This window comes from Oryctolagus cuniculus, chromosome 8 (assembly GCF_964237555.1).
Source record: "Oryctolagus cuniculus chromosome 8, mOryCun1.1, whole genome shotgun sequence".
NCBI lineage: Eukaryota > Metazoa > Chordata > Mammalia > Lagomorpha > Leporidae > Oryctolagus > Oryctolagus cuniculus.
The window spans coordinates 94,543,669-94,561,110 of NC_091439.1; the positions used below are offsets into that span (position 1 = coordinate 94,543,669).

General features: G+C 38.5%; 1 protein-coding gene across 3 annotated transcripts in view; it reads right to left on the minus strand.

The window, feature by feature from the left end:
* Positions 1-229: 229 nt before the first annotated feature.
* MOB1B (MOB kinase activator 1B) overlaps positions 230-17,442 on the minus strand; it is a 73,232-nt gene continuing 56,019 nt past the window's right edge. For 2 of the 3 annotated variants that reach the window (XM_008267766.4, XM_070048044.1), the window contains exons 4-6: positions 13,682-13,815; positions 10,842-11,005; positions 230-5,911 (exon numbers count right to left, since the gene is read on the minus strand). In XM_008267766.4, coding sequence (XP_008265988.1) covers positions 5,834-5,911; positions 10,842-11,005; positions 13,682-13,815 — 376 coding nt within the window. In that variant the 3' untranslated portion in view covers positions 230-5,833. The remainder of the gene's footprint in view (positions 5,912-10,841; positions 11,006-13,681; positions 13,816-17,442) is intronic. The other variant, XM_070048045.1, reaches the window with a different exon arrangement.

Below are 17,442 nucleotides of genomic sequence, written 5' to 3' on the forward strand. Positions count from 1 at the left end.
GCAGTGGAAGATGGCCCAAGTCCTTGGGCCCCTGCACCCGCCTGGGAGACCAGGAGGAAGCGCTTGGCTCCTGGTTGCAGATCGGCGCAGCTCCGGCCATTGCAGCCTATTAGGGAGTGAACCATCAGATGGAAGACACTCTCTCTCTCTCTCTCTCTCTCTCCTCTCTCTGTGTAACTTTGATTTTCAAATAAATAGATCCTAAAAAAAAAAAAAGTCATCCAAAGGATTCATGGCCAAACATAATGATTTATTAATTTTTTTATAAACATTCAATTTCTTCCTTAAAAAAACTTATAATTTAAATATCCCATCACATACAAGTCTGTATACATTATTTACATCTTTCAAATAAAACATATTACAAATTTTCTGACATTCGGTATGCCCTTTAAAACAAAAATGATGAAGCAAATTCTGATCATTAGCAACTACAACCTGCATAATCTTGGCACAGTTTACAATATAGCGCCCATATTCCATATTTTAGACCATTTTTCCCCTTCCAGCTACTTAACTATAGAGACAAACTGTCCCTCTCCACTAGAGTGTGATCCCTGTATCGATGCAGTCTCTTAAACACTAGCACAGTGTGAATGCTGCCTTTATGCTTCCATCCCCTGGCATTGGCAGTATTCCTCTTCTTTTGTCTTCACACTTTAAGTATTCTCTTGTGTACTGTATTCTCTCAGTCTAGATTTCTTGACACTGTTCCTATTGGTAATTTAAAGTAATAATTTAAATATGTAGGAAAAGTTCAAATAGAACAAAGTGTTCCCTACAAGATTAGTGCCCTCACCACCCTGCTTAAACATGTACAAAAATAACAAATACAATTTAGTGGCTGTAAAAAACTATTTTCCCTAAAAATAGTCATTTCTGCAGAACAATTTAAGGAGAAAAATGTTGTTAAAATGAAAATGCACTCATTTATTTTTACAATCTGCACAATTAAGTGTTTCTGAAACAAAAATGAAAACTGTGCAAAATTGTAAGAAACATCTACCTGTAAGAATTTAATATTAATAATATATGAAATAAAATTAAATATTAATAAAGTTTTACTTTATATCACGAATAATCTCAGCTTCAGTGACATAACTTAAAAAAAGCTATCAACTGAAACCTGTGTATTGACACTAAGTACTTTTGAATCACTAACAAAGAAAACTTAGAGGAATCAACCTGCTTTGCTTGAAATGTGTCTGTGTGTATGTACCTGCATACCTTGTGTTTGTGACATGGAGGATAAGGAGTCAAGAAAAGAGCTACAAAAGGCCAGTGATTTTACTATCTTTAGAACTGTAGTACAAAGTTATCTATTGTATTATACTATGTGCAGAAAAAAATGTACATTACATTTGCAAAACTGAGAGTACCCAGTATTTTAACCTGTTTTGTCAAATGTAAATTAGTTCAACTACAAGTGGCAGACATACAGCGCAGTTTTATAATAAATTATTCTGTGATTAGCTTATTAGGAAATTCATAAAATTCAAATCATCTACAGTCAGAATTGTTACATCTTCAAATTAAAATTTTCCAGCATATCTTGAAATAGCTTTACCTCTAAACATTTATTATCTCATACACAACTAAGTTGATAGCTGAACAAGTGATTCCTATGCTAAATCTTAACATCAGGACAAAATTCTTGGCATTTAAATTATTTTGGGAGTGGTCCTTAAAGTATAGATCTGTGTTTCTAAGAATTGATATAGTCTTTATTATACCAGATAAGTTTCAAAAAGACATAAGTTTTCATAGTACAAAGTCACATTTCCAAATTACAAATATACTTCTGGTCCCACATCTTTTCAAAGGACATTCAGAAACTTAAAGTTATAAATGATACATAAAATGACTATACAATTTTAAACATTTTGTGATATGTAAGCTTAAAACTCAGCATAACATATAAAACATTCCGATTTCTTTGCATTACAGTCTTTAATAAAGTAAAATTGTTTACTCAAATAAAACATGCTTTAAAAAAAATCCTGGAAGTGAAATCTTTTATTTCCTTAACTTACTTCTATCTTAAATATTGGATCCATTTTCCACATTAGACAATCAGAACTACTATTCTGTAGTAATCAATATAAAATTCAAAAGTTTTCAGGATAAGTAATAAAACACAGAAAACAAGTTCTGGAGAAAAACAGTGGTTTTTAAAAATTATTTAATTGTATTTAGATTGAATTTTTTTTTAAAGTAAAACCTACACTTGTAAATGATATTGTCCACTTCAAAACAGTGATGTCAGAAAACTATTGCTTTATTCAATTATGTGATCAATACTTAACATATTGTTTTCTGCAGATTCAGAGACTATGGCACATTTTTTTCAATGTCCCTAATGGTGCAGTTCTCAGAGCAGAGCCAAATTATAGTTAGCTTGGGGATTAAGATAGGTCACTACTGAGCCACCAAGAAGCTTTTGGTACAACCAAAATGATGAAACTGATTTCCTTGCATAGTCACAAACTGATTTGCATGACATGTCTAAAACAAAGTTCCAAAAACATTGCACTTCTGTGATCAACCACTGATTATTTTTAACTCATCACAAAGCTATCAGCATACTTTCCTAGCACAGCTGGGATAAGTAGCGCTCCCACAGGAACCACTCCGAAGATCAACTCTCATGTGTATGTTGAGATACGACATATTCATTTTAAAAGAAAATTCTACAACTTAGTATTTGTAACTCACATATTCTACCATTTTATTGATTATCAAAACTTCTCTCAGAAAGGGTATAAAGGTGTAAAAGAAATCTGTCATTTTTCTATTTTCTCATAAGCAGGGAAAATGCTAATAAAATGGAATCTGGTGACTATATTTGTAAAATATAAATATCCACATCATCTCTACTGCCTAACAAGAGATTGTAGTGCTTCACCTATTCTGAGAAGCCAGAGAGAAACTCAGTCTGAGAGACATTATACATTAAACCTATCTTCCGTAGGGCCTACCTAATACATTTTATGCTGACCTTTTAGAAACTACAGATGACTAACAGGAAAGGCAGAATGAGATAGTAATTAAGACAAATTGACCTCCAAAGCCACCAGCTAACTAACACATGCTTACTCTTTTAATGTAATCTAATGCTATGATTTTTATAGGAATGGAATAATCAAGTCAGTAAATGAAAGCTAGTAGCACCGTCTACTGCTAACTAAAAAGATTTCCACTGTGTTACTCATGTCTCTTCAATACTGCTACTCCATCATTTAAAATAATTACTAAAACTTGTTTCATGTTAACTTAACCAAGCATCATGAGTGACAGTAATACTATGTTAATTTACTACTGTATATTTTACAGGATGCTTTTATCAAAGAAAGTTTTATATCTTATGTATAAAGAGTAGAAAGGAAAATATCTGGGTTATTTACAAATTAAATTAAAAGATCTGAAGAGAATCCAATCAACATTTAAAAGCATGCTCCGCTGAAAAAACAAGCTTTAATTCTTATTTTATAAAGGGCATCTTACTTTCACAGGAACCAAACTAAAATAGCTTCCTATTAAAAGTTCATTCTCATATGCTTTGTGTTTCCTTATTGGTAGCCATGTAACACCACTGACAATGCCAGGCCTCTCCCTAGGAGAACTTCTATACTTTGTTACCATATATACACATACATACCTCCTCATTCCCAAGAACTCTGATTAAATAACCAGAAGCAGGCACCTGAGATTCTGGCACAGTGAAAACTAACTCCTATCTACACATACTGGGAAAGTATATCCTACTATTGAACAATTTAAAAGAAACATTTTCCTATTTTTACAGTGTACTAACGAATAAGGCTAAAAAGAGCAAGAACAATTTTTGACTTGGCTTTTGCAATTCCTAGTTTACTAGGTCTGTATGAAGTCAATGCATTTGGAAGATTATTTGAGTAATCATATTGTTTCATGTTCCTAAATAGATGGTACTCAAAACCACTTGACACTAAATTTCATTTCTGAATCAATCCACAGTTGTTGATATTGTCTATCTGGATACTAAAAGATTTAAGGATATCAGCTAGCTCTCCCTGCAGTTTATGAAAAAGAATTATCAGTAAATATCCAAAATATTCGCTTCTGCCAGGCTCTCTTGTTATTTCTACTGTTGCTATTTGGCAAGCAGTTGCTACAAATGAAATGGAGTAAAAGGCAGTTCCTAGTGACCATAACTTTAATGGCATTAAATTTTATCACTGATCTGTTAATGATAAAAAAAAACTGATCTCATTTTATATTTTTTCTACTAAGTATTTGTATCTATGATTGCAGAGCAAGCATTTCTATTCTACAAGGAAAAAAGGCAATGTTTCTAACTGAAAGAAGGACATATATTTCTAACTGAAGGGAGGAAGTTTGCTATAAATGACAAAATTAAAACTAGATGTCAGAAAAGGCTATTTCTCAAGAATAAAATGAGAGAAAAATTAGTATTTATTCTAAAAATGAGGTTTCTAGATTTGTTATTTATGGTAATAATTCACTATAAAGATACAGCATTTTCATTGTTTGATATCACTGCAAAGAAAAAGATTTCCTCTCACAGTGGAAAAATCAGAAGTCAGAATGCTTCAAACTGGGCCTATAATAAGCAAAAAAGGTACTGTATCATTTTAAAATGATAAGCAAACACCAGCTCCATTCACTGAATGGAAATGCTAAAAAGTCATCAATTTACCCCATCTTTAAATTATAAGCTTAATGTCTGTACTTAAAATTAGTAATTTATTTGTAACTTCTCATGGAAGTTGATTCCTAACAGGAAGTCTCTAAGACGGTTTATACATACTTTTTAAAAATCTTCACACCATTCTTTTTTTTCAAGGGCTTAAGCCAGGACTTACAGAACTTGACTCCCCATACTTAATCCCATCCCTAACTCCCTAGAAAACTAACCACCCCCTAAACACATACACACCCCATCCCCTCCTATTCAGAGTAGAAGGAGATTCTGCAGACTTATGGCTCATTTGGCAATTGCTAAGAAACCTCACAGTTCAGCATCACCTCTGAAGATGGCAATCTTACTTATAACCTGAATTTTTACACCTACAGTGCAGTAGAAAGAAGCCAAAATGCAATAGATATTACATTTCAACATCCTCAAGTTTCAATATCACAGATATCAACAGATGGAAAAAGACCTGCTTGCAGAACTTTAAATATTTGTTGAACAGACTCTATTACTGTCAATATAAAAAATAATTAAGAAATATTAATTTTTTATGTTCTACATGCACACCTTTACAAATTATGTTTCTTCAATGTAGTAAAAGCTGGAGATCACCAATTTACATAAACTATGGCTTTTATCATGAATATTTTACAGCATGCACAGAAAGTGCCCTGGGTAGTAATCTTATATTGTTTCAAGCCCTGTTCAGTTCCATGTCTGTGCTTTGCACCTCAGAAGTGAGCCTGACAAGGCACTTAAAAACAAGTCTTTTGGGGACTTCAAAAATGGGCCACAATTTACATAAGACAGAACCCCATCTACCAGCAGTTCAATCAATAAGCTTTTTCTTTCAGCACACAGTATTATAACATATTTCCCAAATAATCAAAACTAAGTTTAAAAAAAAAAAACTATACAACTAAGACAAAATTTACCCCCATCAGAAGTATAGAGAGTGGCTCTTGGCATCCTCTAGCAATAGAATATGGTTTCATATATTCAGAATAAAGAACCAGGAATGCAAAGCCACCCAAACCTAAGACGGAAACAACAAAGATAAAAACAAAACATAACCAAGATCCAAATATACTCCACACATCTTCATTTGAGGAACAATCTGCATAGCTTTGCATCCTTTTATCTATCCTTTGAGGTGAGTTTTTCAATCAGTTCTTGGAGTGGTGCAAGTTCTCTTCTGTCAATAAGGTTGAATTCCTATGCATGATTTAAAAAAAAAAAAGCAGCAAAAATAGTAAAACATTTGCACTTCATTCCAAAGCAAAGTACCATTATCATTTGTTGGAAATTAGCTTTTGAAGTAAAAGAAGTAGATTTGATTTTTTTTTCTATTCACTAGTTCTGTGTCTTAGACAAATCACTTAACCAATCTTGATGTTTTCTTTTCAAAATTTTATTTTATTTATATTTGAACGACAAAGTTACAGGGAGTTAGAGAGAGAGAGAGAGATCTTCCATCTGCTGGTTTACTCCCCAAATGGCTGCAATGGCTGGAGCTAAGCCAATTGGAAGCCAGTAGCCAGGCACTTCTTCTGGGTCTCTCACATGGGTTCAGGGGCCCAAGGACTTGGCTGTCCTCCCAGGCACATTAGCAGGGAGCTGGATCAGAAGTGAAACAGCCGGGACTAGAATCGGTGCCCATATCAGATGCTGGTGCTGCAGGCTGGGGCTTTAACCTGCTGCACCCCAGCGCCAGCCCCTTGATGTTTTTTGTTTGTTTGTCTGTTTGGTTTTTTTTGACAGGCAGAGTGGACAGTGAGAGAGACAGACAGAGAGAAAGGTCTTCCTTTTGCCGTTGGTTCACCCTCCAATGGCCGCCGTGGCCGGGGCGCTGTGGCCGGCGCACCGCGCTGATCCGATGGCAGGAGCCAGGAGCCAGGTGCTTTTCCTGGTCTCTCATGGGGTGCAGGCCCCTTGATGTTTTTATAACATCTGTAATATTATGAAAAATACCCTGACCTCATAAAACTATCGGGAGACTAAATGTGATAATGAATATTAAAAAATCTATGTAAACCCTGGGAAAAACTAACACTCAATAATTGGGAGTTTCTGCTTCCTGGTGAAAGGAATAACCAGTATACCACTTAAATATGTATATAGTCAACCAATTAGGGATCAAAAACTCTAGCATCACAGGCAAATTTAAGCATATATGATAGTAAAACCCTGGTTGTAAACCTGTGTATCTGCAGGCCAGCCTAAGATGTGACCTGAAAATAACATGAATAAGGTAGAGTCTACAAATCATAAAATCCTGTAAAGAACAAATGAAAAAGCCTGGATTTAACTTAGGCTTCTTTAGAAGCTCCACTCCCTATCATTCGAAAATTCACTTTGGAACAGATTTTCCCTCAACTATAAATTATAAGGCTAATAAATGGAAGCTGCTATACTTTCAATATTCTGTTATGATGAGGCCTTTTCAGTTCTCAATTTAACTTCCTTTGTTAGCATCTGTCAGGTGCTACATACAATAATTAACGGGAAGAAGCACTAGGAGGTATTCAATTGCAGGCTTACTTCTAAGATTGGTGGTGTCTGGGCCAAGAACACAGATACATAGCACATGACTAAATTATTAAAATTTTACATTAAGCTAATATGTTATGAAATTAACCATATTCTATTCTCCTACCTTTACAAATATAACTTCACAGTGACCAGGAAAGCAGATTCATATTTATAATTCTGAAGACTCCTAAGGATTCTGCACTTATAAAGTTATGACACTCTCTATGTATCTATGTATCTATGACTAGTGACTAACTGAAAGGACATAGAGTTCTAACTGAAAGATTTGCCATAAATGACAAAATTAAAACTAGAAGTCAGAAAAGGTTATTTCTCAAGAATAAAATGAGAGAAAAATTAGTATTTATTCTATAAACAAGGTTTCTAGACTTATTACCATAAGTAATAATTCACTATAAAGACAGCATTTTCATTGTTTGACATTACTGCAAAGAAAAAGATTTCCCCTCACAGGGAAAAATCAGAAGTCAGAATGCTTCAAGTTGGGTCTATAATAAGTAAAGAAGGCACTGTATCATTTTAAAATGATAAGCAAACACCAGCCCCATTCACTGAAGGGAAGGACACTAGTCATATAGTGCACTGGTATGGCACTAGTGACCCAGGTCCCAACCCTCCAGAAACCCCCTGCTGTTCTAGCCTCCCTGCACCTCAAAGGGCTGCGTGCACATGAGTGTAGGCACACTTGCTGACACACATGGGAAATGTTCACATGCCCTCATGAACAGCAAGCACCCTTTTGGCTATCCTCAGGTATGTCCTCAAAGGAATGGATGCACAGAAAAGATTCATGGAGATGCTGAAAATGCAGCTGGGAACATGTGGGCAGAGAATTCTGAGATCTCAAATGCCCAAGCATAAACCAGAAGAATGGGTAGGTATGTTACTAGCTGCATGGATCCCTTAAGGTCATGGTGGGGAGTGCAGCCAAAGCAGAGACAGAATAACAGTCTAAAATTGTGGGATCTAGGGCAGATGTTCATTGTACTCAATCTAAGGGTGATCCTATATAACTTATAGAACTACATTTAAGAAACCCAGTGTCCCCAGAGGTAAATTAGATAAGATTTGATAAATGTTCTGTGTCAATCCCCTACTAATAGCTAGCAGCTGGAAAACACAGTGTACTTTAAGATTACAAAGTAAAACCAAGCTTTTTGAGGGAGAAAATACTCTTCCGAACCACAGAATCCTGAACTTTCGTTTGTTTGTTTTTGACAGGCAGAGTTAGACAGTGAGAGAGAGAGAGAGAGACAGAGAGAAAGGTCTTCCTTCCATTGGTTCACCCTCCAAATGGCCACTATGACCGGTGTGCCACTGTGCCGATCCAAAGCCAGGAGCCAGGTACTTCCTCCTGGTCTCCCATGCGGGTGCAGGGCCCAAGCACTTGGGCCATCCTCCACTGCCTTCCTGGGCCACAGCAGAGAGCTGGACTGGAAAAGGGGCAACCAAAACAGAATTCGGTGCCCCAACCAGGACTAGAACCCGGGGTACTGGCACCGCAGGCGGAGGATTAGCCAAGCAAGCTGCAGCGCTGGCCCAGAATCCTGAACTTTAGCAATCATGTTCTGCCTAAACCAAAGCACAGCTACAAACTTTACAAAGTTCTGTTTGTTTCTCTTGGTCTGCAAATGAGATATCATATTAAGTGTTTACAGAAACAGTTCTGGCAAGTTACAACCTCCTCAAATGCATTTATATAGGCAAGACTGAAACTTAAAATATATGTATGCCTTCAGACTGAGAGTGTGTATAGAGGGAAAATGGACATATTTTTTCTTTAGTGAAGAAGAGAAGTGAACAAGTATTTACAGACACACTTGAATGTTAGAAAAACAACATGAAATCAGGCCTTGGGCTTCTCCAGACCACCATCTCCCTCTCTTAACCACTAGGAAAAAAGTAAATAAATCTTGTCCACTTCTACCTCTTTTCCACCTTTGCCTGTTACTTCTCTAATTATGACAGAGTGAGAGAAGACTCATGGCCCCTAGTCTATATTTTTTCTTTTCTTTTCTTTTCATTTCTTTTCTTTTCTTTTTTTGACAGGCAGAGTGGACAGTGAGAGAGAGACAGACAGAGAGAAAGGTCTTCCTTTGCCGCTGGTTCACCCTCCAATGGCCGCCGCGGGCCGGCGCACTGCGGCCGGCGCACCACGCTGATTGGAAGCCAGGAGCCAGGTGCTTTTCCTGGTCTCCCATGTGGGTGCAGGTCCCAAGCACTTGGGCCACAGCAGAGAGCTGGTCTGGAAGAGGGGCAACCGGGACAGAATCCAGCGCCCCGACCGGGACTAGACCCAGTGTGCTGGCGCCGCAGGCAGAGGATTAGCCTATAGAGCTGTGGCGCCGGCCCCCCCTAGTCTGTATTTCTAATGTCAGCTCATTGCAGACTAAATATAGGGGAGGTCAACTAGGAAGTCAGATCAAGCACTAATAGATCTCTGGAACAAAAAATACCCTTTGCAATATATTTCTAATATATTTCTCCCTCAGACATATTTAGAATATGATTTTTTTTTTGATAGGCAGAGTTAAACAGTGAGAGAGAAAGAGACAGACAGAGAGAAAGGTCTTCCTTTCCTTCCCTTCACCCCACAAATAGCCACTGTGGCCGGCGCGCTGGGCTGATCTGAAGCCAGGAGCCAGGTACTTCCTCCTGGTCTCCCATGCGAGTGCAGGGCCCAAACACTTGGGCCATCCTTCAGTGCCTTCCCAAGCCACAGCAGAGAGCTGGCCTGGAAGATAAGCAACCGGGACAGAATCCGGCGCCCCAACCAGGACTAGAACCCAGGGTGTTGGCACCACAGGCGGAGGATTAGCCAAGTGAGCTGTGGCGCTGGCCTAGAATATGATTTTTAAAAGGACATGGGCAAGCATTTGGTGGTTAATTTGCTAGCTGGAACCATCACATTGCATATCAGAGTGCTTAGGTTTGAGTTGCAGTTCCTTTCCTAATTCAAGTTTCCTGCATACCCTAAGAGGCAGCTCTGATGGCTCAAGTAGCTGGGTTCACAATACCCATGTGGCAAACCTAGATTTGAGTTTCCAGTTCCTAGCTTCAACCTAGCCCAGCCCCAGCTTTCGCAGGCATTTGGGGAATGAAGTAGCAGATGGGAGCTCTCTTTGTCACTCAAAGATATAAAATAAATAAGGAGACAAAAGATATGACATCCAAAGCCCATTTCCTTGTTCAGGAGCCACTAATAAACAGCAAGGCTTGAAAGGAGAAGAAGGTTAAAGGGAGTGTGAGGAATGATGAAATGATTAAAAAACCAAGTAATATATATGTCATGCATTCAATAAATAATCTGCCCAACTGTTAAAGGTTCCTTACTGAGCCCCTCCATTATGGCCTGTTCACTAAAGCAAATATAAGGCAACTTCTCTTGGATCTATTTTAGACTTACTGTCATCAACTTGGAGGCTAATAAAATTCAGAAACAAAAGGCCAGTGCTTACCATAATGGAAAGTTTGGAACAGGATGCAGATTATAGAGATGTGGCAAATTATACACTGTGGAAGTAGTGTTCACCGTGTAAGTCAGAAGATAAATGCTTACACTAGGCACCAAAACCCTCCTAATCCAACCTACCTGAACAAAAAAAATAAAGTGCTTGAAAGATGTATTGAGATGAGCTTCCTCCTGCAGCTGGATCACAGGGTCAAAGTGCTGATGATAAATGTGAGCATAAACCCTGAAGAGGCGTTTGAGGATAGTTTTCGCCACAGACATGAAATTCTTCGGAAATGGGACACCTAGTAAAGAGATAAACAACCCCCATTCTATTAACAAGAAATGAGAAAAAGGCAGTATGAGTTTGTAAGCAAAGTGAAAAATAAATTACTAAGACGAAGCACAAAAAAAGTAGTATTTATGAAGTTCGCATACCCATTTTACATTTCAGAAGTCCTCAATATTCCATGAAAATGAGCTTCAAAGCTTCTAAGGAGTAAGAACTAGTCTTCATTAGGGCCCATTATGCTTCTAACATATCATTACTTTACTAAAATGAAACAAAAAACTCCGGGGATGGTAGTGGAGCTAACAAAACGCACACTCAAATCTCTAACATCAAGTCCCAGTACAAATATGTGATAAATAAAAATCATGCATTAACCCTGTTTAAAATGATTTCCTTACTACTTCAGGTCTACATGTGTCCTGAAATTAGCTTCAATCTCTGCTCAATTAGGCTCACTGTTTTTGTGCATTGGAGCACTTTTACATCTTTAAACAAATGCAGCATCCCTGTGGAGAAAAGGAAATCCTCGTACACTGCTGGTAGGAAAGTAGATTGTTGCAGCCATTAATGGAAATAGTATGGTGTTCCTAAAGACAGTAAAAATAGAATCACCATATTACTCATCAGTCCCACTTCTGCATGTATACCCAAAGGAAATGAAATCACCACTCCTATGTTTTTTGCAGTATTATTCATAATAGCCAAGATATGGGAGGGAGGAAGAAGGGTAGGAGTGGGGGTAGGAGGACAGGTAGGGTGGGAAGAATCACTATGTTTCTAAATTTCTATTTATGAAATGTATTAAGTTTGTATACTATAATGTTTCCGGGTTAAAAAAAAAAAAATGGGAACAACCTAGGTGTCCATCAACCAATGAATGAATAAAGAAACTAAGATGGGGCCTGTGCTATGGCACAGCAGGTTAAAGTCCCAGCCTGAAGTGCCAGCATCTGATATGAGTGCCAGTTCTAGTCCCAGCTGCTCCACTTCTGATCCAGCTTTCTACTAATGCACCTAGGAGAGCAGCAGAGGATGGCCCAAGTCCTTGGGGCCCTGAACCCATGTAGGAGACCCAGAAGAAGCTGCTGGCTACTGGCTTCAGATCAGCTCAGCTCCAGCCTTTGTAGCCATTTGGGAAGTGAACCATTGAATGAAGACCTCTCCCTCTCTCTCTCTCTCCCTCTCTATCTCCTCTCTCTCTCTGTGTATGTGTGTGTACTTCTCTCTGTAACTCTTTCAAATAAATAAAGTGAAATCTAAAAAAAAGAAAAAAAAAGAAACAAAGAAGCCAAAACACACGGAAATACTATTCAGGCTTTAAAAAGGAGATCCCGCTATTTGCCACTGCATGGACTTTGTAAAAATGTAAGCCAGAAACAAAATGAAAAATACTGCATGTTCTCATTTATATTTGGAATCTTAAAAAGAGAAAAAAATCAAATATGCAGAGATGGAGAACAGAAAAGTTATTATTGGGGAAACCTGACTTAGACCTATATAGTATTTAATTACTAGTAATTTCCTGCTTTTGACAAGTTATGATATCAAAATAAAACCAAAATCCTGGGGCTGGCGCTGTGGTACAGCTAATTAACATCTTGGCCTGAAGTGCCAGCATCCCATATGGGCACCAGTTCGAGTCCCAGCTACTCCACTTCTGATCCAGCTCTCTGCTATGGCCTGGGAAAGCAGAAGATGGTCCAAGTCCTTGGGCCCCTGCACCCACCTGGGAGACCCGGAATAAACTCCTGATTCCTCGCTTCAGATCGGCACAGCTCCAGCCATTGTGGCCATTTGGGGAGTGAACCATCAGATGGAAGACCTCTCTCTCTTTCTCTCTGCCTCTCCTCTCTCTCTGTAACTCTGACTTTCAAATAAATAAATAAATATTTTTTAAAAAAACTCTCTCTTTAGCGTAAGTACAATGTACAACTGGATACAATCCATGTAAGTTTTTCCCAAAATATAAAATACACATGATCGTATTGGATATTACTAGTTGCCTACTCAACACCCATTCTCTTTTTCTATAACATAACTCAGATTTTGCTATTATCCTAGATACACTCATTTTCTCATTGTGTAAAATTACAGAGAAGTGATCTCAATGTTCATGATAAATTTGGTATGAAAAAGGATAGTTTTAATGCATAAGATTAGAAATATTTTGACAGGTATGGTACCTAGTATGGTTTCCAGAACAGGAATAAGCCTCCACCTAGAAATTTTTACTGAAAAGGTTAGCTCAGTGTTTATAACTATAAAACAAAGTAAAACATAACAATAAAAACAAAAATCCCTGCTTTATTATTGAAAATAAATTTAGTGATATTTTAATCTAGAATATCACCAAAAACTTAACAAATATTTTTATAATATATATAATTTTATATATGAAATTATATATTTATATATAATTTATAATGTATTGTTTATATTTATAATTTTATAATATGTTTTATAATATAATAACATATTAAGGAGAATAAAATCAATTCACACAGGATAGCTTGTTGATTTTAACTCTCGATTAAACAACTGTGTCTCTTCCTGGGAGCTATATACATACATACACCAATACAACACCACAGAACTCTTCCAAGTATATAGGGTGGGAAGGACAACAATTCTAGAAACGTGTATTATTACATAATTAATAATGGATCCCAATTACATAAAATAATTATACCAATTTTTGATGGAAATAATGTCTCATCATCCAACTGGTCCTGAACCCAGGTCATCAGATAATCAATATACTTTGGTGCAGAGCACTTGATAGGCTTCTTTATGTTTGTTCCATCAGCCCAGTGATACTCATATCTGTATTGGAGAGATAAAAATGCACAGAATATCATTATATACTTCTAGATGGTTATGATACTATGATACACTTGTATATATTTTGGTTTTCATCCCCAGTTTCTGGCTCATAACTCCCTTCTCAAGGCAGACTACAAAAATGAGAATCTCTCTTCCCCAAGGCAGGTCATAGAAATTCGAATCTTCTCCCACCTTTCTGTCTTAGAACTGGCCACAGAGAAATTCTCTGACCTACCCTTGTCCAACTGTAGGTCACAAAACCCTCCTCATTTAGAGGGGCCCTGCCTCATACCCTTGGGGTAGGAAGGCTTCACACAGAGACCAAGAACGCTGAGTTAGGCCATGCTGGGTTTCTCTACACATTCTACTATCAATCATATCTTTGCAATTAAATTCAAAAAACTCAAAAGGATGGAGTTCAAAAAGCTTCCAGATAGCTGACTGGAGATACCTGGAGCATGCCCTAGGAAGCCTTGGAAGGCACAGAATCTGCACATCTCTTCCCCCTTACCTGATACCTATGCCTCTCTTCACCTGTATCTTTTGAAATATCCTTTATAACAAACCAGTAAATCTAAGGGTTTCCCTGAGTTCTGAAAGCCACCCATGTAAATTAATCAAACCTGAGGCAATGGTATAGGAATCCTGATTTATACTCAGTCAAAAGCAGAGGTAAGGGGCTGGTGTTGTGGTGTAGTGGGTAAAGCTGCTGCCTGCAGTGCCGACATCCTGTATGAGCACCGGTTCAAGTCCCAGCTGCACCACTTCTAATCCAGCTCTCTGCTATGGCCTGGGAAAGCAGTAGAAGATGGCCCAAGTCCTTGGGCCCCTGCACCCGCATTGGAGACCCAGAAGAAGCTCCTGGATCCTGGCTTTGGATCGGCACAGCTCTGGCAATTGCAGCCATCTGGGAGAGATCTCTCTCTCTCTCTCTCTCTCTCTTAATCTCTCTCTTTTTCTCTCTCTGCCTCTGCCTCTGCCTCTCTGTAACTCTACCTTTCAAATAAAATGAATAAATCGTGAAGGAGGAAAAGGAAGGAAGGAAGGAAGGGAGGAAGGGAGGAAGGGGGGAAGGGGGGAAGGAGGGAAGGAGGGAAGGAGGGAAGGAGGGAAGGAGGGAAGGACAAAGGCAGGGGTAAAGCAACCGGGGGCTTACAAATGGAATCTAAAGGGTAGCAGGGAGTCTTGGGGACTGAATCCTCAACAGCTGGATCTGACACTATCTCTAAGTAGACAGGGTCGGAGCTGACCTGGATTGGAGTATATCCAACTGGTGTCTATGGCAGAACTGCCTACCTGCTTGGTGTATGGGGAGAAAGCCCCCAACATCTGGTGTCAGAAGTGACCTGACTGCAAATGTATGCTGGAAAAACTGCATCTGACTGGTGTTTCCTGCTATATCCTTGGAATAGTGTACATACTTTTTTATATTATATATGTATTTAAAATGTATACAGATATTTTAAACAATCTGCTCCTTCAATAAAGATGCATTTTTAATTTGCTAGTGGACTTTCAAATTTTCACAATCCAAACTAAGCAGATCCTATATTCTCCATTGTTTTCCCTCTCATGTAGTAGAACCACACACTGCTACAGTAGAGAAACTGGCTTTCTTCCCAGATCTATGATGACTATCTTTGAGTCTTATAGTTGTTCTTCTTCCTTAGAAAACATTTCTTCTTATGCAGCACAATTCTCAAATTGAGACTTTGCACTTTGCACTAAGAGTCAAGAATGAAATAGAAGCTCTAAAGTGATGAAAAGGAGGATGATTCAATATTTGAGGACATTTGGCTGATGGGTTAAACACTCCAAAGAAAAGTGGCAGTGCTGGCGCTGTGGCACAGTAGGTTAATCCTCCGCCTGTGGTGTTGGCATCCCATATGGGTGCCGGTTCAAGTCCCGGCTGGTCCACTTCCAATCCAACTCTCTGCTATGGCCTGGGAAAGCAGTGGAAGATGGCCCAAGCACTTGGGCCCCTTCACCCACGTGGGAAATCCAGAAGAAGCTCCTGGCTCCCAGCTGCGGATCACCACAGCTCCAGCCACAGTGGCCATTTGGGGAATGAGTGGATGGAAGACCTCTCTCTCTGTCTTTCTCTTGGACTGTAATTCTACCTCTCATATAAATAAATAAAAAAATTTTTAAAAAGAAAGAAAATTGGCAACCCATCCTTTGTTTAATGGGCTTCTACCATGTGAGAGATACTGTGTCAACATCAGTCATTCACCAATGCACTACACAGCTGGTGTCATCACTTACAAAAGTGTTTGAACTTGATGGGTCTTATACTGAGAAATAAAATCACATAAATAGATGGATAGATATAGATTTAGATACAGGCACACACATACACATATATGTATTTTAATTCAAGGCAAAAAGAGAGAGAGCAAGCTCCCATCTACTGCCTCACTCCTCAAATGCCCACAATAGTTAGAAGTAGGCCAGGACAAAGCTGGGAGCCTGGAACTCAATCCAGATCTACCACATGGATGGCAGGGACACAAGTACTTAAGCATCATTTGCTGCCTCCTCAGGTGTGGGTTAGCAGGAAGCTGAAACTGGGAACAAAGCCAGGAGTCAAACTCAGGCACTCTGTGTTCAGGATGCAGGTGTCCCAACTGGCGGCTTAACCACTAGGCCAAACACTGGCCCCTAAGTTAATATTTTATTTTTATCTTTCTTTTCAAATGTTTATTTATTAATTTTCAACTACCTGAAAGGCCTAGTAACACAGAGAGAGAAAGAGACAGAGACAGAGAGAGATCCTCTATCTGCTGGTTTACTCCTCAAATGCTCACAACAGCTAGGGCTAAGCTAGGCTGAAACCAGGAGCCAGAACTCTGTCTAAATCTCCCATGTGGGTGGCAGAGGTCCAAGTACTTGAGCCATCATCTGCTGCCTCCCGAGATGCCATGAGCAAGAAGCTAGATTGGAAGTGGAGTAGCTAGGACTTGGATCAGCACTCCAATATGGAATACGAGTGTCCCAAGCCGTAGCTTAACCTGCTGCACCACCAGTCCCTTGTATTTAACTATTTAATTCCATTTTTCAAGGCCCCTCTTACATCTGCTGCTAAATATGTACAGCCATGACAACAACCACATCTACTTATGTCCAACAACAGGTAAAAGTCTAGATTTCTCCATAAAGAAGGGGTGGAATACATGGAAGAAAGGAAGGATGGAAGGAGGCACACATGCAGGCAGGAAGGCAGGAGTCTAGCTACAGCTTTAGTTACAGCTACACACCCACACACCAACATATAACTTGTGCACACACAGGAATAGATAGAAAACTGTAGCTTTCAAATAGTCACAGGAACTTGCTTTTGTAAAAGGTGGGCTATTTAATGTCCTCAATGCATAACTAAACATGAAACAGAAAAATTAAACACATCTATTCCCAGACGTTTTTTAAAAGCATCTATTCTCAGAAGTGATTATCAAAAATCTTAACAAAAATTAATTAGTACAAAAAGAAAATTTCATTTCAAAATGTGTACTTTTCCTTTAAGAAATTGTCCCAGAATAACAAGTAACAGAAATTCATACCATATCTTTGATGAAACTAGGAAACACCTGTGTCTCTGAACAACAGTATTAAAAAAAAGAAAAAGAG